Genomic DNA, 22,031 nt, shown 5'->3' on the forward strand with positions numbered 1-22,031 from the left:
TAAGAAAGAAACAGGAATTTTATTTCATAACTTATATTCTTTTTTCTAAAACATTTAATCATTTATAAGTTGTAACAAAATTTTAACTTTTTTTTGGTCTTTTATTTTAAACGACAAACACTTATTTTAATATCAGCGGCACTTCCCTCAGCCGAACACACCCGACCCTCTGTTGAATACCTCCCCCCGTGTTCTCACTTCCCAAGACTGTGAATTCTAGCAGCTCGTGCGGGACTGAGAAAATCAGTATTGATGCATAGTGAAAGTAACAAAAGTTTTGCCAGTTTGAATTAAATGGTCGAGGGGGGCGCATAAAAATATTAATTACTTGATGTTCATCACTAGGGTCCCTCCCCATGTAGGGTGGCATCGTTTTGGCGTATTAATATAGACTTTTTTATTCCCTCTCTCTATGTATATGGCAGTCCTCAGGCCTATATATACACACACGCTTCACCTAGCTCAAACCAGAACAGAACATATCATTAAGCCCATGCCAGTCACAGAACATCTCTCTCCACAGCCATAATCTCTCTCTCTCTTTTCTCTCATCTCTCCCGGAGAGAGTGTTATTTACTTCAATGGCTGTTTTTATAGTCCTGTTTGGTGTGGTTTTGGGACTCTGTCTCTTGAGCACAGCTTTGTTGAGATGGAATGAAGTTAAGTACAGGAAGAAAGGGTTGCCTCCGGGGACTATGGGCTGGCCACTTTTTGGTGAGACCACTGAGTTCCTCAAACAAGGCCCAGCTTTCATGAAAAACCAAAGAGCAAGGTGATTCTTCAGTTCTCTCTGTTTGCTTTTTTGTTTAAGTGAAATGTTTCAGACCCTGTCTGTCTATTTAAACCTGTTTTTATTTCATATAGTTGCTATTTTTAGTGCCTGGTGCACATTGTCTTTGTGTTTAAGTGGTCCAGGATGTGAAAACTGTTTGTTGTGTGGTTAAGTACATTTCTCAAGTATGATAATGAGCCATTTTCTTGATTTTTAATCATAGTAATCTCCCTGGAACACATTTTAGATAGTGATTATGATCATTTGTGATTGAAATATACATTATATGTCAGGTTTGGAAATGTTTTCAAGTCCCACATATTGGGCTGTCCTACAATAGTTTCTATGGATCCAGAGCTGAACAAATATATACTCATGAATGAAGCAAAAGGGCTTGTACCTGGTTATCCACAGTCCATGCTTGACATATTAGGGAAATGTAACATAGCAGCTGTCCATGGCTCCACTCACAAGAACATGAGAGGGGCATTGCTGGCTCTTGTTAGCCCCCCTATGATCAGAGATACCCTCTTGCCCAAAATCGATGATTTTATGAGATCTCATCTCAGCAGCTGGAATGGCAGAATCATTGATATTCAAGAGAAAACCAAAGAGGTATGTAGTTGTCACAAGCTAAATTATTCCCTCCGTTTCCTTTTACTTTTCCTGTTTGATATGTCGGGACTGTTCGTAACATGAAATAAATTATTAATTTACATTTAGTTTATAAGGCTAAATATAGTTATGAATGATCTTGTTAGGGAGGACCCGTGCCTGGGGCCCTTGGCGAGAATTCGAACTCATGACCTTGTGCGAAGTCGAATGATCATCGGACTTTTCTAATAACTCTGTTTTACTATTTTTTACGCAGATGGCGTTTATGTCTTCACTCAAGCAGATTGCTGGTTTAGAGTCCAGCTCAATGTGTCAAGAGTTCATGCCTGAATTCTTTAAGCTAGTTTTGGGGACTCTTTCGTTGCCAATCAACCTCCCTAATACAAACTATGGCCGTGGCTTCCAGGTAATGTGCGCTCGCGTGCTATAATTTAGAAGCGTAAGATGAATGGTTCAAGTTTATTCATAAATTTGCGAATTTATGTGACAGGCAAGGCAGAGCATTGTTAGCATGTTGAGAAAACTTTTAGAGGAGAGGAGGGCCTCTCAGGAAACACATAATGACATGCTGGCTCATCTTATGAACACTGAGGAGAATAGATACAAGCTTAGTGATGAAGAGATAATTGATCAAATTATTACAATCTTGTACTCTGGCTATGAAACTGTTTCAACTACTTCAATGATGGCTGTCAAATATCTTCATGATCATCCAAGGGTTCTTCAAGAACTCAGAGTAAGTCAACAACATAATCATATTTATCAGTTTCAGTTAGTGTTCTGTTTTTCCAAACTTTATTTAGTAACATGATTATTGTTTTTTTCAACAGAAAGAACATTTGGCAATCAGAGAAAAGAAAAGGCCAGAGGATCCGATTAATTGGAATGACTACAAATCCATGAGATTTACGCGCGCTGTAAGTTCATTTACGACTTAATTAAACACTTTGCATATGCTAGATAAACATAATTCTTAATGAGCTTAATTATTAATTATGTTTATGATGGTAATGATGTTGCAGGTGATCTTTGAGACATCCAGATTAGCTACAATTGTTAATGGGGTTTTGAGGAAAACAACTAAAGAAATGGAACTGAATGGTAAGTCACTTGGAAATTAAGGATTAAAAATTTACATTTATGAATTGTATCTTGCTGTACTAGTGATTTATGGGCTCTAGGAAATGTGCTATGGTACTTTTTATTTGCTTTTCTGATTAGAAATATATAAAAGATGGTATGCTTAAATTAAATGTCTATGATTTGGGATCATCTTCCTTTCGAAAACCCTACATATCATGATCCACATGGTATACCTACCATGCCAACCAGAACATTTCGGTCATGGTCCTACTCTTTTTATTACTTATTTTAAAGAATATACAAAAGTTAAATAATATCATTGAGTAATCTGAAAAAACGTTTTTTTACGTAAACAACCACTCTACTCCCAGTATAACCAACTACCGAGATCCGACTTAGACTTAGATATACCGAGAATATTTGATTTCTATTAAATCAAGGGAATGACAGAACAGAAAAAATTATTGAGTAATATTTTATACCATGGTCCAGTCAACAGTACTACTGTGAAACAGCTAATCTGACCTCATTTTCCTCTGTTTTTCCAGGTTATGTGATTCCTGAAGGATGGAGAATATATGTTTATACTCGGGAAATCAACTATGACTCCCGGCTATACCCTGAGCCACTTACATTTAATCCCTGGAGATGGCTGGTTAGTGAAGCTCCAGCTTAGTGATTAGTTATCTCAGAAAAATATTGAATTTGAGTGACTAATCTGTAATTTTTAAAAAATACAGGACAAGAGCATGGATGCTCAAAACTACTTTTTTATATTCGGAGGTGGTACTAGACAATGTCCTGGAAAGGAACTCGGGGTGGCTGAAATTTCAACCTTCTTGCATTACTTCGTAACTAAATACAGGTAATTATTAACCGCAGTTTTTTTACTGTTTACGTAATTGAGCAGCGGAAGAGTAAATTTTGAGTTTTTTTACTGATTGAGGTAAATGTGTGTAAATGCAGATGGGAAGAAGTTGGAGGAGATAAGCTGATGAAATTTCCAAGAGTTGAAGCACCAAATGGGTTACATATTAGGGTTTCAGATTACTAACTAATCTAGCTAGGTAAATATGTACAGAAGAGAAGTAGGATATAAGGGTGAGTGACAAGGGTGTACAATAATTTTCTCTAACTTAGTAGTAGAAATTAATTATAATTATTTCATGTGCTTCATTTCTGCTAAACTAATCAAATAATGATATTTTCTGCATATATCAAAATGCTTTTAGATCATGCGAAGACGACTAAACTACAAACCGACTAAAATGATGCTTAGACCGCGACTAATCAAAAGATTTATAAATTGAGTACGACTCGAAAAATAGACATGATCTGAATAAGATATTGAAGAGAGTAAAGAAAAATATAATCCTTGATGAACCGACTATAACAAATCGACTATGACTAAACAAGATAAAAAACAAATATTTTGTGCACCGAGAGGGACTAAACATAAATTTATTATCAACTTTGTGAAGTAGACAAAAGTGAATATGAATCTCGTAAACTGTGAGGAAGACTAACAATGTGGCGGAAGAAAATCTAGACAGGCTTTATTTGTGCTTGGAGCCAAGAGCTCAATATCAAACAATGACTGATGGTCAAGAGTCATAGATAAAGCACATGAAGAAACATCAAATAAATTTAATGAAACCATGGAACTAAAAACAAAGAGAACTACACAGCTACACTTCACATTCACATCTCTGCCTTATCCACACAAGCACCAAGCATTATTTTTGTGTCTAAAATCACCATATTGTTGAGCAACATTTGTAAAAAACACAAATTATATCACTCTGCTTAACTTTCACATACAATGGTGAAAAATAAAAATATAATAAATTATCACGAGTTCTTGCGGTCAATAACCAATGTTCCCGGCAACTCAGCTACATGCCCAGAGGCAACCCCTAAGGTTTTTCGGAAATTGCTTTAGAAGGAACTATTGGCAAATAATATAACGATTTGACTTGAAATAAGGAAAAGAAAATACAGCAGTAATCTTGCAATGACCCAAGGCTGTAGAATTGCACCCCCAAATATTGGTGAAGATAAGATAGAAAGTGAGAGGTAAGCAGAAAGTGAGAAGCAAATAGAACCAGAATTGACATTTCTTATTGTATTCATGGGTAGAACTGGACTAACATTTCTTATGTATAGTGGCATACTTGCATGGGCCAAAAGGGGCAGACCAAGTACCTATAATCAGAAATGCAAGAGAAAACTAAGGCATAGTTGCTCTGAAAAATCAAGTTCCCTTGGGAAAAAAAGCTCAGAGTTAAAAAGTTACAGAAAACTTGACTACTAGTTGCTAACTACGACATTCATTGAATAAATACCTGTATTATATATAGGAATATATAAGAAGCATTATCATTATTAGATATTCCAATTGCCTGCTAGTGCCATCTATAATTCAACAAATAAATTTTTCAAGTTCACTTGTCGCTTAGTTCCATTGGAATCAGGAAACGAATGAATATATATTGTTACAGAATTTAATGATGATGCAAAGTAAAAAAACAAAATTTCGTGCTGCTGCTTCAAAATTCATGACACACTGGCATACAAATGGTTCTAACCTTCAGTTTCGTGAAGGCATTTCAATATTACTCAACTTGATGGTAGGCTGAGCTTACAGGTGGTTTCTCTCTGCAGGAAAATGCAGAAACATGATCAGAGACTTGAAAGAGCCTTAAACTGGTATAGGGCAAGTCATGATGACTGCTGATGAAAGATGAACTCTTTATGTTTTCACGAAATTGAAGGAGTGTCTTCTGTCTTCTTACGCTTGGCCTCAGGCTCATCACCGCCTTCATGTTCACTGATTCCCTTTAGTGCTTCTGGACCCAAAAGAGATACATGTTTGCTAGTGATGGTACGACCTGCCCTAAGCTTTGGCCCCCAGTGTCTCTCTGGATTAGGCAGAAAGCGTGCCACCTTCTTGGATTGTGCCTTGCTAAGGGATGCAACAGCCCGGGCAAAATTGGCCTGTGATGGAACAAATCAGATTGGGGATTAGAATAACTTTTAACAAAAACTGATAGATATGTAACCTACACGACCAGATTATCACAATTCTTTCCATTTTTGAGGACAGATTATTATATACACACACACCCATGCCTTCACAGAGGCTAAACCACCTGCATCTTGTTAAAAACGAGGATACCCCTCGACTGCAATGTCTTTATGTAGTAAAAAAATGATTGCATGTTCAGAAAGATAAACAATTCATAAAACATAAGGAACAATTCTGCAATGTACAGCTACGTGTATACAGTCTAGGATGCTCAAGATCTTGGACCAAATAAGTGGAGTTTGGATATATTAATTTCATCAAACAATATTTGATGACAGAAGAAAAAAGAAGGGGGTATCCATAATCATACGACCTTCCTAGTGTATCCCTGGCAAACAAGGATATACTTAAAAGAAACACAAGGGTAAAGACTTGTTCATGGTAAATTATACCTCAAGTGTTGGTTCCTTTGAAAGTATCACGCTTCCAGCTTGATCTGGTGCTTGAGCTTTAACAGGGTGACTTTTTATCTAATGCAAGAAAAAAATATATCAGCTTTACAGAGGCTATATGAAAATGATCTGCTAATGCAATTTGCAAGTCTGAAAGTCCAAAAAGCTACACTATGCTAGTCCTAACTCCAAATGCAGTAGTGCTGCTTCAGATACCCATGCATGAAACCATTACTACATAAAAGTAGATAGATTAAAGCAGCACCCACATTCTTGCTCAGAGGAAAAGGACCATAACCTGATTATGACCTAGGACCAAGTAAGCAGTAGAGAGTATGTATAAATATATGGTTCTTACCCAGCAACGCATGATATCCCATATGACATTCATAGGAGCATCTGATTTTAATCCTAATGGATTTACATGAGTTCCTGATATACGATATCCAGCATTTATGACAGCAGATCGGAATATAACAGCGGAGGGGGAAGTACATTTCAGCGTTGCACAGAGATTGTGCAAACTCAGAAAGAGAGGAACATCGGGTAGTTCCTGAGGGAAAAAAAAAAAAGGAAGCATAACTAATGAGCACAGAAGTCAAGATATGCAGCTGCAAGAGTGAGTACAAGTAACAATCAGACGCACTTCAACAATTTAACACAAAATTTATACACACAATTTAAGAACCTCTTCACCATGATATCAAAGCATTTAAGTTGCTGCCTCTAAATGAATATATGGGTGTTTGGCCCTGAATACCCGCATATTCATGATTAATGCCCTAAATATCAGAATCCAGAAAAATGGCCCCCAACTACCATTTAGTAACACCACATCGTCCAACGTCTTGGTTATCTACCAAAAACGCTAGACGATGTAGCGTTCTGTTAGGTTATCCTAACAGAACGCTCTAATTAGGTTTACCTAAATTAGAACGCTACATCGTCTGGCGTCTAAATAGGTTAACCCTAATAGACGCTACACGATGTAGCGTTTTGCTGGGGTTAAAACAGCACAACGCTACACGATCTAGCGTTTTCATCCCAAAATTGAAAACGCTAGATTATCAGCGTCTCTAACTGGTATTTGGGGCCATTTTTTCTAACTTTGTTATTTTGGGCATTACTCCAAGAATATTTGAGATTTGGGGCCATTTTTCGAATATATGTTGTGTCAAAGCAGCTTTAACCATAAGTTCCTTAGATTTGGGCAATCAAAATAATAGGATATATCTAAAAAGAATGCATCAAGATACTGATCACGGGATCATACTAATTTCAGAAGCACAACCACCTAAAATATACTATTCCCACGTAAAATGAAGGAGCAACAGTTTTGAAGACATGTGAACACTGTTATCCAAACAGGACCAACAAATAAAAGAGACAGCATGTACAAGAGATATCTGCATCTATGTAAATCACCAGGATTAATGTAACTGCATAATGGAGACAAAGTATTCAAAAATACATAATATAGTTGCCACAGCAAGGACAAAGGTGTAAATGCATCATGAAGGGATAATAATAAAAAATATATAAGGTTATGATCATTAGAAGAAAGTAACTTAAATCAATTAATCCTTGGGACCTTATATTTTGTTTCCCGAGGTTTTCATATATACAAACCTCTGAAATTGTTGTCAATACAGCAGAAATTCTTTCATACGCAGGATACCGATCTTTCATACTTTTAACATCCTCTAAGATGGATGTGACCCATTCTTGATCGTGGATTGGAGCAGACCATATGGGTCCACCCATATTATATGATTTACCACAATCGCTACACTCTTGAGGAACAGCAGGACCAAACCCAGGAAGATATCTCACACTGTTATTCTGGAGAATAAAATGCAAAGAAACAAATAAATTAGAGTTAGACATGACACAATCACAACGTTAAGATTCTAGATGCAGAAATTCTAAAATATTAATATTCTATCAGCATAGGGTTGAGATTCATTTATGACTAATTAATAAATATTCATCTGTACAAGACAATACTAAAACGTTACATGTATACCAACTACTTCAAACTCATCGACTTTTCAAATGAGAACTCAATATACAAACCCACCAAACTAAGGTAGGGATACATTTAAAATTAGCCAGCATCATTGTGTGAGATTCATATAATGTACCGAAACTTTAAGAACTAACGAACAGTCATTCACATGAAAAAGGTTGAAGTATGAAAGGCGGACAGACACAATGGCAACATGATATGGTTTCTGTGATTTTCTAGTCCAGTTTATTAAGTACAAAGGAAGCACAATGTGCGGCGTGAAGAAAAAAACAATTAAACTACTATACCTTGGACACAGTCCTCCCAATTGGCTGGAGATGAAAAGAATCACACCCAACACACTGGTAAATGTACGAGAGCTTAAGAGGAGTATTCTTCATGGCACTCGCTGAGCTGTAAACAACAATTTTATATACTAGTCAGTACTCTAGTACCCAGTCAACCTCCTCTTCCCCGAAAAAAATATAAAAATAATACAGATACTTACGTGTATACACGGACAAAAACACGTACATAGAAGTCCATCTGAACAGACAAGACAGGAACGATATATCGTTTGTAACGATTTGCATGGCTCTGCAATTGACGAAGCCATCGAAATCCATAACTCTTGAAAATGTAATAAGATGGAGAATTTGCTTTGTAAGTACAGATGCTTTTGAGAGAGAGTTTACCTCAATGCAGGAAAGAAGGATCCGCAAAGCCATTTCGTGGCAATATTTTCCTCTCAAAGGATAAGAACCATATCTAGTTACACAAGCAGTCAAAAATTAGCAAACATTTTACCTCTTTTATCTCTTCCCAAGTATAGTGTAAGCTACTTATATAAGTTCACTATTTAGATCAGGCCATATGGAATAGGACCTTACTTTGAATAGCAAACCTCTCCATTACCGCCGCAGAGAACTGCCATATCAGTTGCAGTACACATTAACATGCCTCCATCAACAACTGATTGAACTGCAGAGTCCAGGAACACGGAGGGTGAACCATAAGGATCAAGATCAACCTGACATAGAAAGGGGATAGTAAGAAGGAACATTACCCAAAATAAATATATATCAAACTTCTCCAGAACCACAGGTATATATGACTAGTCCAATGGTTCAATCTAATAGTCATTTGCTGGAATCTAGTAAATTAAAGTTGTAAAATACGTACATTAGGAACTTCAGAGAGTACCCGAGTCTAAAAATATACAATAAATAACAAAATCATACCATGTCAAATTCATTAGGGTGTGTGAGCATATAAACTCGGGCATCAGCAAGTTCCGAATCTACTTTTGCAGATGCTGCTGACCCATTAAATATAATGTTTCTTTTACATGCTTCAACAGAGGCTGCAAAAGAGCAATTGTTTATGGTTCGGGAGGCGGTTTTAACTTGAAACTAATCCTAAATCACTGAACGAAATTCAACATTTATTAAAAAATAAACACAGGATTATTAAAGCATGCAGAAATTTAAGATATTTTAACTTTGGGAATGTGTATTTCTAGATTATGAGGCTGAGTTACAGGAACTATAATATGTGATGAATTACGTGAATAGCTAATTGTTTTATGGCGATTGAATGGAACACTTTGATTTTATCTGCAGTAAGTATAACACTGATGATGTATTGAGCATTTATCTCTGTTATAAAATACTACATGAATATGTTTGTTATCAGATGTTTAAATGTTCAGCGTCACTGATATTCCAAGTATATATTATTGTTTTATTCTCTATTAAGAAGTTAGTAACATCTGCTGCTATTATTTCCCCTATTTAGGGAGTATCAAGAACATGATTGAAAAGTTTTGACGGTACCTGGATCATTGTCCAGTGCCACAACTTTACCAATTTCTTCAACTTCGCGTGCATACCTGAGAGCCCTTAAACCTGAAGCTGACAGAGCCTATAAACACACATAGAAAGCCTTTGCATAAGTTTAGCTATTTGGTCAAACAGTACAAATGTGGTATTGTACATAAATGAGCAATTACATGGTTCATAAAACAAAAGTAAATTTTAACAAAAAAAAAAAAAAGCAGAAATAATCAACCTCTAACACTCTTGGTGGTTTGAGTTCTTTTCGGACTTTTTCTTGGGTTTCACGTGGTTCTTCTACAATTCTACACGCCTCATTCTCATCAAGAGGTTCTGAAGCTTCATGCTTACCATTCACGGTTCCATTAACCGAGTCGGCAGGTGCTTTCGGTTCAGAAGAGGGAATTTCTTGCGTCTTCGCTGGTGTTTTTTTCCTTCGTGATGAATATGCTTCATGTTCTTGTTTACGTTTGGATATAAATGCCCTCAAGACAGCAATAGATATATCTCTGTTGTTAACCTGTTTTTCAAATAGATCAATTAAAGTTATTTCTCAGTACTAGACAAACACCAAAAGGAAAGAGCAGAAGTTATGCTGTTTGTTGGTGAACAAGCAGGAAATTGCAGCAATATTGTATCACCTCCACTAAATTCTATTTATTCGTCTAGGTCTCTGAAAAAACTTCTAAATTAATTCTGTGAGTGAATACAACCGAATAAGAAAAAGACCATTATAAATATTAAGTTATGGCAAAACAGAAGACAGTAAGCTAGCTATTTAATTAAAAGGTGATTTCCCATTCCTTATGGTTAAGCTTCCTTGTCATATATAAAATCCCACCAACATAAATCACACGTAAAGACAAAGTAATAAACAAAGTAGAAGCAGAACGACTACTTAAACAATGATAACATTTGACTTTTGCATAGTACAGTTCCAGAAAGCTTCATTCCTCATGTTGGGCTAAATTAAGCAGTCTACAATCATACTATTCATATTCTATGTGTAGTAGCCTAGTAGGGTTTCAAACTTTAAACCTCATAAATTCGGTAAGAACCAGAAGCAATAGAACCAAGCAACATCTCAGCTAAAAGTTTTCCATATTGTTCAAGCTTTGCTACTCTGCAGTGAGGGTCTTATTTGGCAACAATTATTCAACCTAAAAAATTTCAGATTCGCCAACCAATGGTGTCACTGTGCCCTTGAATCCCACAGGTAAAAGGATTGTATTGAGTTACTATATTTCCTGAAACCTAATTTGAAAAGCTCATGGGATTTAGGCCATTAAACTTGAAGAGTGAGAAACCAGCCGCTAAAGTCATTTGACTCAAAGATATTAAGATGTAGCACCGATTTGTTCCAAAGGAGGACCATCGATTAAATTAAATCTCAGAGCAATGACCCAGGTTTTGATGGTTCTTAAGAGCTCTCGTCAAAAATTTCAGATACTGTGCTAGAAGCCTAGAACCACCATATCCCCTATAATCTTAACATTTTAGGACTTGAGAAACATCTTAGGTTCCCAACTTATATGCATTAATAGAGAGATGACTAGTAGCTTATTAGTTGTCATGAATCAAGATTACATGTTCCATAATTATGAACTCTCAGCCTAAGATCCAGCTCCATATGATGAACTTTTAATATAATCTCCATTTGTATTTGTTGCATACTCACGTTATCCTCTTCTTTCACAAAAGAACCCAATTGCATATTCAGGATTAATATCATTAATGTTTACACATGAACAATTTTTACTCAAAATATCAGAACCCAAATAATCATTATATATTTATATTTGACCTTCTGTTTGAACTAATGACCCTCACAAAAAACCCAATTTTTGTCTAATGGTGCATACAAATAACCTAATAATATTATTTATTTTCTCACAACATTATTGAATACTTTGGTACCAACTAGTGTAGAGTACAATATAAGAAAATGCATGAACTCTGGTTTTCAAGAATCCTCAAGGTTTTTATCACTCAATACGACTCGCTACATATTACCTAAAAATTACAGCTTTATAATAACTTAGTAAATATAACCTAGAATTAAGACCTCATAACGATAACATACATATAAACAGATGCAAACCATGTCAATTAATTAATCATCATCAGGACCCCTACCAATTCTCAACAAAATCAATTGACACTCATCCGGAAGCAGAAAAGAACAAGCATTCAAGATCTATTTTTTTCCCTACCCAGTATCCCATACTCAATCTTTAGTCATAAACCCATCAAAAACCCACAATGATACAAATTAAAAAAAAACCTGTGCTTTGTTATAAAATACAGCATTCTTTGTATGCATGAGGATCTCAGCTTCACCCTCTTTGATAACAGTGAAATCATTGATATCAAAAGACGTGCCCTTGCTTTCTTGTTTCTCTACTTCCCCTGTCTTTTCACCTCCCATGACTAAAGACAAAGCTAATAATCCAAGACTTTTTACTGAGCGGCGGAGAAGGGGTGGTGGTGGTTGTGGCGGCGGAGAAGGGGTGCGAGAAAGAAAGAACAGGGTTTAAATCGTATGTAAGATCTTTTGTCAGTCTAATAGAATATTATAGTGGTTTATATGTGTCTATTTTTGTTGTTTATTTATTTAGTTTTGAAAATTATTATTGTACTATAAGCTCGGTTTTTTGATACTGCAATTTGAATTATAGTACATTAAAAAATTATAATTATGAAAACTGAATAATTATTTTTTAATATTTTCATATTTATATTGATTAAGATATAATATGGAGAAATGATATTTTTTTACAAATTTTTTTAAACTAGAATTTATAATTATATTTAATAAGAAGTCTAAAAAATGTTAAAAAGATAAAGGGAGTTGGCGAGAATATTAATTTCTAATATTATTGTATATTTTTAATCTCTCATTTGCAAAAAATTATTATTAATATATTATTTGTTTCTAATATTAATGTACATGAAGAAATCTACCGTTCAAATATCTGGATTCTTATATTATTTTTAATATTACAATCTTAACAATTAATATTGTATTGATTTCAAGTTATTTTATAATTTATGATTGAGATAATGTTGTCCAACATTTATTTGGTTTGAATCATGAAGTCACTTATAATACAAGACGGGCATTAATAAAATAAGTAATTTTGTTCAAAAATTAATAATATATATTCCCTCCGTTCTAGTCATTTCTATATAGTTTTCTTTTTGGGATGTCCCATAATTTTTATACATTTCTAAAATAATAACTTTTAATAATATAAAACACCATCACACCAACTACTTTATTTCACTATCGTCATTTCATAATAATATAAACACTATTACACTCACTAATTTCCTATACTATCACAATTCACAAATCCATTATTAAATATAAATGGGTCCCGTCATTTTACTCACTTTTCATCTAACTTTACTCTTTTTTACACTTTTTCTTTTTTTTTATCTCCGTATCCACACCAAATGTATATAATCTATTAGCACGGAGGGAGTAATTGATTAGGCAAATATTCATATTATTATTTGTACATTAATACATTTTTTAGAGATTTGTAAAGAAATGAGAGGGACAGAGGGAATATAAATTTAATGGATAAATATGTTAAACAGAAAATTATACTAATTAAATAAAAATCATTCAAAATATTTTTAAAAAAAAACATTTTTAATATAGGTTGTCTGAAACTATAATTTTGATTTTTAAAAAGTTTTGTTTTTTGTTTTTAAAAAAAAGTTTTGCTTTGTTTAAGAGTTCGAAAACCGAAAAGCCTGAGCGACGAGATAGCCCAAAAGAGGGAGGAAAAAAACGGAAGAGTTTGGGCCTGGAGAGGACGGTTTGGGAGGAGAAACAAGGAAGGAGAGAAATGGAGGAGTCGGAGCGAGAGAGATGGAGGATTCAGGTTTTCAACATTTTCACATTCAAGAACATGCAAACACAATTTATTAGATGTAACCAAATATAATTTCTAAATATCAAATTTTTTAAAATTATATTTATAAAGTTAAATTTTATGGAGTAGACAAAAATATTGGAGTATTGGAATAAAGAATTGGAAAAAAAATATAATTTAATCATTTAAATTTATTTGTTTTTGTCCTACAATATAAACATCGTAATCAAAACGTAGAACAGTTACTTTTATAAATAATGTCCCGCAATCTATACTATACTATAATAAGCCAACATGGGTATAATTTGTAGTCCAAGATTTTAGTTATATTTTTTGGTTTGGTACTCTCCTTTTGCTACTACAAGTCTACAAATGTGGAGTCTATTAGTATTATATTGTTAAACAGTTTCAAATCCTAAAAACACTCATAACAATCCATTATTATATAATATTTCATTAAAAAAATTATAATGATGTTATAAATAAAATTATAATGATGTTATGAATAAAATTATAAATATACAATTTTGAACATCTTCTTTTAATAAGAACCTTCATATAACTCTTTTTAATTTTAACGTGTTCTATCTCAATATAAACACGAACCATTATATAACTTTTTCCAACTCTAATCTTAAAAGTTATTGTTGTCAAAAAACCAAAATTACAAAATTATATTGAAATTCGATTGATTTACTAAATCTTTCAAAAGTATTACACGATTGGCTATGTGTGGAAAATATTTGAATTTTCTGATTTTTTTATTTTTAAATCTACGTTACTAAATTTAATATATATATATATATATATATATATATATATATTAGGGTTTGTCCATTTTTAAGTAATCGGGTGAAAATATAGTCAGCTGAATAATATAATTTAATTAAAATTCAATCCGTTAATACTAAAATACTAATAAAATGATGTTAAAATTTAAATTATAAATAATAAATTACGAATTATATACCCGCCCGTGCTTCGCACGGGTTAAAGGCTAGTATAACTAATAAGCAAAACATGAATCTTAATACTTGTTAAAGTTGAAAAATATTATTGATTGATTAATAATTTGTTTATTACAACTTATAAATGATGAATTACATAAAAATTTGGATAATAAAAGATATTATTTTTGATTAAACTAAAAAATTATAACTTGTACTCCAATGTTTTTGTCTACGAAACCTAACTCTATATTTATAATGGATTTTGGTTGAATTATAAATATGATTATAACATTTGTAAGTTATAAATATGATTATATGTATAATTTGATTTAAATATATCTAGAAATTTTTTATTCATATTCTTTTTTGTTATTTGTTAAATTTAAATCAAATTTCTAGATGAGTAAAACTAATGAAATTTCTCAAAGAGTAAACTTTTTGGACAAATAAAATAATATAATCAAAATATTTTTCAAATATACAAATAAAGATTACAAGCTATATGTATATAAAAAAAGTATTATAAATTATAGAATTTAAAATTCATAAAAACATTTCACAAAAAGGGATTGTTAGAAAGTATGCGGTGCTTTTGTAACCATCCAAATATAATTAGATAGAAATTACTTATAAATCATAAATTACTCATAGATCATATTTATTTTATTATTATATTTTTAATAATTCATAAATCATTGATAACTTATTCAAAAAATAATGTTAAAATATTATTTATCACATTAAATCATAATCACAATTTCAAACTGGGGTAATCACTAACATAGTAGTGCTGGGATAGAACATGTTGGGATACAAATAGCTAGATAGCTTGTTCTCGAAATTAAATAATCATCGATTTTATTTGAAAATTAGCGGTTAGCGATATTTTGATTAGCAGATTGAAATAGATGTTTTGACTATCGGATTGAATTAGCTGTTTCTCGTAAAACTGTTTGATAAATAACTGATTGATTAGCTTTTGTGACACAAACTAAAACCTTTAATCCAAAAAACTCCTCAAAATAACTTTCTCAAAATTAGCTACCATATATAGCAGATTCTAATGATCAAACCTCTAAACCATCATAAACCTCTAATTTTGCCCCAAACCTCTAATTTTGAAAAGGCCACTATCATTTAGTTAAAGAGATTACGATCAAAACCACACAGGACACAAGTTATTTAAACAAATAAAAGCTTCAAACAAAAAAACTATTATAAAATTAATATTCTTATATATATATTTGTATCTATATTTGAAAGATAAGCCACGGATAGATCGGCTGTGTAAGAATAAGATACCACATATCAAATCCAAAACAGGCAAGACAAAGGTACGGGACGCATACATTGCATCTTCCAAATTACTATATGACTATGATATAAATAATTACAATCAAATCCAAGTATAAAACACGCATAGAACATATTTTTTGATATGATATCCCTCGTCATCAAATTCTTTACCATTCGCACGTACAACTGTAACCATCTTAGAATTAACCACCAATTAATCAAATAATCGTGTCCTTTAATCTAATTCATTGTATGTTAATTCATGTACTCCCTCCGTCTCTAAATACTTTTCCTATTTGTACTTTTCACGTTTGCCAATACACATTTTTGATCGTTAATATCTTTCATTTCGTAGTAGTATTAAATATAAAAACTTCACCGTATTAAAATGCTCGTGAATACGAATCTAACAAAATCACTCATGACTATATTTAGTTTTATAGATTAGATGTAAATTAGTAATTTGCCTCATGTTATGAACAGTACTGACATCACAAATAGGAAAAGAAAAAAGAAACGGAGGGAGTATTATTTTAACGTTAAACTCAAAAGGAAGTACATCATCTTGAATCTTGTTCCGACTATCAAATCAGTGCCTTTTGGATTCTTCAAACATCCATATTCTTTGCAAGATCTTGAACCCCTTGCTAATCTCGCAGCAGCAAACTTTATTAACAGTTTTTTAATTAATTAATTAATCATACCATCATTACCTATAAATGGCATTATGTACATAGATTAATGACAATAACCAACTAAATCAAGCCACACCATCCACATATATCTTACTTAACTATTTACCACACCACGTGTCCAAGAGTGACTCATTGTCCTAATCTTAATTATATTTTTTTAATGCCGCATTACCTTAATTAGCATTCCTGGAAGCTTCTATTTCAATGCTTAAACAATTAAAACATCACTGTTATAAGTAGAGATCTATAAAGCATTCTGTCCAAGGGTTGTGCATGAACAAGTGTTGTTATGTGATTGGATCATAAGCCGCTTTCAAGGGAAACAATTACAACCACCCATTAGCTTAGTAAGCTATAATCAAGATTTTATAATCTTAATTACTTGAGATTTGTGATGATTAAGTTTTAGAAACTAGGGGTAAATCTTGGTGACATAATATCGGACACACAAAGGAAAGACATAGATTCGAAATACACACATGCTCAACGTTGGATGGTTAAGAATGAAATTAAGGGAATAAGATGTGATTAAAATAATGGAAAGACTGATCTGGTGAAATAGTTGGTGGTAATGAATCATCATGCATGGTGTAGTGTTGAGAAAAGGACATGGAATTGACTGATTTCAACAGGGTATATAAGTGAAACGCATGCTTGTCTTGCAAATTGGAGACAATTAACTTCAGATTAACAGAAGTGAAGTAAGTAATTAGTTGGTTTAGTAATTTTAATTATGAGTTGTAACAGTGGGAGTGAGCAAGGTTGGAGAAAAGGTCCATGGACTCCTGAGGAAGACAAGCTGCTTAGTGAGTATATAAACTTGCATGGTGATGGAAGATGGAGTTCTGTTTCCAAGTATTCAGGTATGCATTTGTTGATTATTTTTATCGTCTGTTTGAAAACTTGGATTTCATTTAAAATCTTGTATTTGATCAAATGACATGTTTTGATACACAAAAAAAGTTGGATTTTGAATTCATTTGAAATCCAGGATATTCAAATGCTAGTTTAAAACCGAGAATTTGAAAAATGAAATACATGTTCCCAAATGCAATCTTATGTATTTTTAGGAATCCGCTCTTAGAGTGAGATTCACGGAGGTAACATGTACGCATACTATGTCTTGGACTTGGTTTTAGAAATTGCTAATTTGTTTGAATTGTTCATTTATATAGGCCTGAATAGGAGCGGAAAGAGTTGCAGACTGAGGTGGGTGAACTATTTAAGGCCTGGTCTTAAGAAAGGAAATCTGACACCACAGGAAGAAGGCATCATCATTGAGCTGCATGCCTTGTGGGGAAACAAGTAAGCAATTTATATTCATGTGTACATTTCTCATGTGCTTAGCTGCAACTTCTTGTTGTCATTAAATTGCATGTTTATGGACAGATGGTCTACCATTGCTAGATACTTGCCTGGAAGAACAGACAATGAGATTAAAAACTACTGGAGAACTCATTTCAAGATCAAGACAAGGCCATACCAGAAACAAGCCAGACGAAGAGCCGAAGGACATGGGATGCCAAACAATTCTATCCAACAAACAGCAGAAAATGTTCATTTTATGAAGAATGACATACCGGCCACTCAGGATGATGATCATGGAGAGGTGAACATAACTGAGAAAGTAGATATAACAACGCCGCCACAAGGCAATCAAGAGATGGGATTTGCTCACCCGAATATGACTAATTATTATCCGTCTTCATCCCCTATGATTAATTACTACATTAATCAAGAAATTGCATCTTGTTCAGACACAATTACACTGGATGACTTATGGGGTAGCTTTTGGAACCTTGATGATCCGCATACTGGGATCCGCTGCTAGGGAAACAACTTGTACACTAACACACTAGTAATCCAGAAATCAATTCTATAATTGTTTCTCTAGATAGATTATTAAAAATACATTCGATTGTAAGCAAAAGTGGCATCAGCTATTCTATTACAGTAATACTTTGTTTGGAGTCTTGGAGACATTCTGTGCATCTCATATTCCCCTTATTTGATCATACCAATTTTAAGTACCCAATCTTCATATACTATGCAGCATATATATCAGTGCAAGAATTGTTTTCCTACTTTGAAATTAAAATGATTAACTGATTTCAGTTGCATATTGAATGCTATGTTTACATCAGCAAACTCCAAAGCAATGGGCTCATTATTTATGATTCGTCCTACATATCGTAAGTTAATTGTGATATGATAGGAATTGATGTAGGTGGCTTCTCAACATTCGGAAAGGGTGGGCAGTGAAAAGGACCATCATATAACACTAAAAAAATGAGATTAGGTAAACAAGGGAGAAAAAATATATGGCCCATGCAGGTCTTGAACCTGCGACCTTCGCGTTATTAGCACGACGCTCTAACCAGCTGAGCTAATAGGCCAGATGTTCCAATTTTCTAACAGATGAATCCTCTTTCGGTCGCCAGCAGTGTTTGGAAATTTTAATAATTTACTTTTACCATAATACATTTTAACAATTTACTTTCATAATACATCTATTATCTATTATCTATTATCTATCTATTATATATCTAATAGAAGAACTTTGAGTAATTTAATTCAAAATGACAAATATGCTCTTTGCTCATTATACATATATTTATATATATCAAGGTTATTATTGACTTTTAATACTAACGTATTTATTAGCCATTAATGTGTAATCATTAATTTACATTAATTACTTTTAAATTAAAACTTCAATACATATACGTATATTATATTTATAATTATGATTTAATAATAAAAAAATAAATATCTAGTGTTGTCGAAAGTATAAATCAGAAAATCTGTGATTAATCAGGATGATTAATCTAATAGAGCAACTTTTTGCCAAATCGGATCAAAATCCGTCCAACTATACATTAATCGGTTAATAGCCATTTTTTTGAATGATTAATATAATAGAGCAACTTTTTGTCAAATCGGAACGAAATCCGTAAAACTATACATTAATCGGTTAATCACCATTTTTTAGAAAATTGTATGTATCTATAAATGATATTTAATTATTACGATTTAATAAAATTATATATATACATACATATATATATATTAGAATAGTTATAAATACAATATATAACTATATTACAAAGACTCTGATTCGGCAGGAATCTCATTTCTTACATCAATTTTTTAATAATTTTAGGTGAGTGGTAATTTAATTATATAATAAAATTTTAAATAGTGTATGTTTTTTGTATTTATATTTTAATAAATATCATGATAGTGAGGATATGTGTGTGCATATATACATACATACACACACACACATTATAGACACATATTAACCAATTAATCATCGATTTAACTGAATTTTGCCAAATCCAGTTAAAAATCCGTCCGATTATCGATTAATCGGCCGATTTTTAAAATATTTCATTATTATGATTTAATAAAATCATATATCTATATATACGAATAATTATAAATATAACACATAACTATATGACAAAGACTGTGATTCGGCAAGAATTTCATTTTTTATATCAAAATTTCAATACTTTTAGAAGAGTGATAATTTAATTATATAATAAAATTTTAAATAATGTATATTTTTGTATTTATATTTTTTAATAAACATGATAATGGTGAGGATAGATGTGTACACATATACATCAACATAATATGACTTAAATTATGAATAATATTAAATTTAAATTATTTTTATAATATAAATTATCTCAATTTGAGAAAGATGAACAAAGAGATACAATATATATTGGGAAAATAATTTAAGCAACCCGTGCTTCGCACGGGTTAAGAAGCTAGTTTTAATAATATACTAACTTAATCTATGGATTTTCTTTATATAGTATAATTTAGGTAATCTTTAATATCTTATAATCTTCTATATACGTTTAAATAATTATATTAATTTTTTTAAATTTCAACATAAACGATAAACTAAAACTATTTAAAATAATAATAGATTGATTTATTAATATATATTGTTAGATTAAATGAAAGATATAATTTGAACATGTTGTTGATGTACTCGCGTCTTGAACTCGTGATAGTATATTATTTAAATTATTAAAAAAATTAAATATTTTGTGTTAAATTAAACGATTCTCAGTCTTAGTTATGACGATTATGTTCTAGCTGATGAAACAACCAACTTTTTACTTGCTTTGTATTCAAAATGAAAACCTACCCGTGTGATGAATTATTTTAACATATAATTGAAGGACAACTCGATACATATTTTATTAAAATTTGATATAAAGCTAATATTTTTATATACAATCTAATATGTTATACGTCATAAATTTGTTAATACTGGGATGATAAAGAAAAGTAAAAAAGAAAGAGAAAAATGCCGATAAATTATTACTCGTACTAGGAAGAGTAAAGAAAAATAAATACTGTGCTAATTGCTATTATCGAATTGTCGAATAATGAATAGTACTGCACAGGGAAAAAAGTGGGGAAAAAAAGGCCCCAAAGCGGGTAATATCAGACACGACCCGAACCCGACCCAAACCTGATCTGAACTCTCAACACCATTTATTGAGACAAAATTGAAAGTGATCCCAAAATCATCCGATCAACCCGAAATAACTCGAAATTAGAATTTCATTTCTAAAATTTTTGTTTTTCAGTTTTATTCAATTTTTTATAATTTTAATTTGAACTGAAATTGACACTATTGCTAACACGAACACAACCCGTGACACGAAAAAGAACTCTTACCCGAGAGAATGAAGAAATTACTGTACCACAATAAAATGCAATAGAAAAACGGAAATTAGGGTGCTCTCCGAAAAACAGTGATGGAACTGGCAGATAATAAGGAGAGGTAGTAAAGCGAAAGCGACAAACGGTGTAGCTGGAGCATGTACAAGACTATACTCCTACTTATTATAAAGGATCCAGAGTTCCTGTGTGATAGCAGAGCACTGCAAATGCGAAAAGATTCGCAGTTGACAGCTCGACATCTGTCATCTGGGCGAACCAGGCGTCGACACCTAGCCCCAGATCACGTTCCTTTCCGATTCATACACAGTTCTTTCGTACACACTCCCCTCCTCAACTTATCAGGTTTTGGTTTTTATGAATTTCTTTGGGAAGTGTTACTTATGTACTGTAGTACACAACACACACATTCTTCGCCTCCTACACATTATCAAAATTTTACTGTAGCAGCATTTTTGGCCTGTTTGGTAAAAAAATAGTCCAAAATTTAAGAACTTAATTTTTTAGATGCATCAAATAATATATTGCAAGTCTAATTTAATCAATTATTATGATCTGGACATCAATTATTATAATCAATTTGATTCGACATGCTCTAAAAGTCTATGGCCGGGGCCATGGACCATGATCACATTTTTTTTTTCCTAGTACTGTTTTGTCCTTCATTTATTGGATTGAACAAGTAGACGGTAGCCAA

General features: G+C 32.5%; 3 protein-coding genes and 1 non-coding gene across 5 annotated transcripts; 2 read left to right on the forward strand and 2 right to left on the reverse strand.

The window, feature by feature from the left end:
• The first annotated feature begins 327 nt into the window (after nt 1–327).
• Nucleotides 328–3,683, forward strand: LOC108193941 (cytochrome P450 85A1). The gene is made up of 9 exons (XM_017360799.2): nt 328–772; nt 1,066–1,387; nt 1,644–1,793; nt 1,878–2,123; nt 2,218–2,304; nt 2,410–2,488; nt 3,019–3,125; nt 3,211–3,335; nt 3,437–3,683. The coding sequence occupies exons 1-9, from the start codon at nt 582–584 to the stop codon at nt 3,522–3,524; spliced, it is 1,395 nt and encodes a 464-aa protein (XP_017216288.1). The 5' UTR covers nt 328–581; the 3' UTR covers nt 3,525–3,683.
• Nucleotides 3,684–4,799: 1,116 nt separating this feature from the next.
• Nucleotides 4,800–12,359, reverse strand: LOC108196587 (tRNA (guanine(26)-N(2))-dimethyltransferase 2). Of its 2 annotated transcripts, XM_064081186.1 has the most exons (13): nt 12,078–12,359; nt 10,029–10,313; nt 9,794–9,881; nt 9,200–9,321; nt 8,849–8,988; nt 8,654–8,726; nt 8,467–8,555; nt 8,267–8,372; nt 7,580–7,792; nt 6,309–6,503; nt 5,951–6,028; nt 5,266–5,467; nt 4,800–5,128 (listed from the first exon to the last, which is right to left on the reverse strand). In XM_064081186.1, the coding sequence occupies exons 1-13, from the start codon at nt 12,219–12,221 to the stop codon at nt 5,112–5,114; spliced, it is 1,752 nt and encodes a 583-aa protein (XP_063937256.1). In that variant the 5' UTR covers nt 12,222–12,359; the 3' UTR covers nt 4,800–5,111. The 2 variants fall into 2 exon arrangements, with proteins under 2 accessions (XP_063937256.1, XP_063937255.1); XM_064081185.1 differs by having other exon boundaries at nt 4,800–5,467.
• Nucleotides 12,360–17,295: 4,936 nt separating this feature from the next.
• LOC108194938 (myb-related protein 340) lies at nt 17,296–18,630 on the forward strand. Its single transcript, XM_017361875.2, has 3 exons — nt 17,296–17,484; nt 17,797–17,926; nt 18,011–18,630. The coding sequence occupies exons 1-3, from the start codon at nt 17,355–17,357 to the stop codon at nt 18,450–18,452; spliced, it is 702 nt and encodes a 233-aa protein (XP_017217364.1). The 5' UTR covers nt 17,296–17,354; the 3' UTR covers nt 18,453–18,630.
• Nucleotides 18,631–18,943: 313 nt separating this feature from the next.
• Nucleotides 18,944–19,017, reverse strand: TRNAI-AAU (transfer RNA isoleucine (anticodon AAU)). The gene has a single exon. It is a non-coding gene; the product is annotated as a tRNA-Ile (tRNA).
• Nucleotides 19,018–22,031: the final 3,014 nt, after the last annotated feature.

The sequence above is a fragment of the Daucus carota genome, chromosome 7 (genome assembly GCF_001625215.2).
Source record: "Daucus carota subsp. sativus chromosome 7, DH1 v3.0, whole genome shotgun sequence".
NCBI lineage: Eukaryota > Viridiplantae > Streptophyta > Magnoliopsida > Apiales > Apiaceae > Daucus > Daucus carota.

What these genes read in the sequence shown, in the direction of transcription:
- LOC108194938 (XM_017361875.2), top strand. Translation starts at nt 17,355, where the DNA reads ATGAGTTGTAACAGTGGGAGTGAGCAAGGTTGGAGAAAAGGTCCATGG. An exon ending in TTCTGTTTCCAAGTATTCAG is followed by an intron (nt 17,485 to 17,796) that starts GTATGCATTTGT and finishes TCATTTATATAG; the next exon opens with GCCTGAATAGGAGCGGAAAG. An exon ending in CATGCCTTGTGGGGAAACAA is followed by an intron (nt 17,927 to 18,010) that starts GTAAGCAATTTA and finishes GTTTATGGACAG; the next exon opens with ATGGTCTACCATTGCTAGAT.
- LOC108193941 (XM_017360799.2), top strand. Translation starts at nt 582, where the DNA reads ATGGCTGTTTTTATAGTCCTGTTTGGTGTGGTTTTGGGACTCTGTCTC. An exon ending in ATGAAAAACCAAAGAGCAAG is followed by an intron (nt 773 to 1,065) that starts GTGATTCTTCAG and finishes ATTATATGTCAG; the next exon opens with GTTTGGAAATGTTTTCAAGT. An exon ending in TTAATCCCTGGAGATGGCTG is followed by an intron (nt 3,126 to 3,210) that starts GTTAGTGAAGCT and finishes TAAAAAATACAG; the next exon opens with GACAAGAGCATGGATGCTCA.
- LOC108196587 (XM_064081185.1), bottom strand. Translation starts at nt 12,221, where the DNA reads ATGGGAGGTGAAAAGACAGGGGAAGTAGAGAAACAAGAAAGCAAGGGC. An exon ending in GGAGAGGTTTGCTATTCAAA is followed by an intron (nt 8,727 to 8,848) that starts GTAAGGTCCTAT and finishes TTGTGTAACTAG; the next exon opens with ATATGGTTCTTATCCTTTGA. An exon ending in TATTGACAACAATTTCAGAG is followed by an intron (nt 6,504 to 7,579) that starts GTTTGTATATAT and finishes TTTTTCCCTCAG; the next exon opens with GAACTACCCGATGTTCCTCT.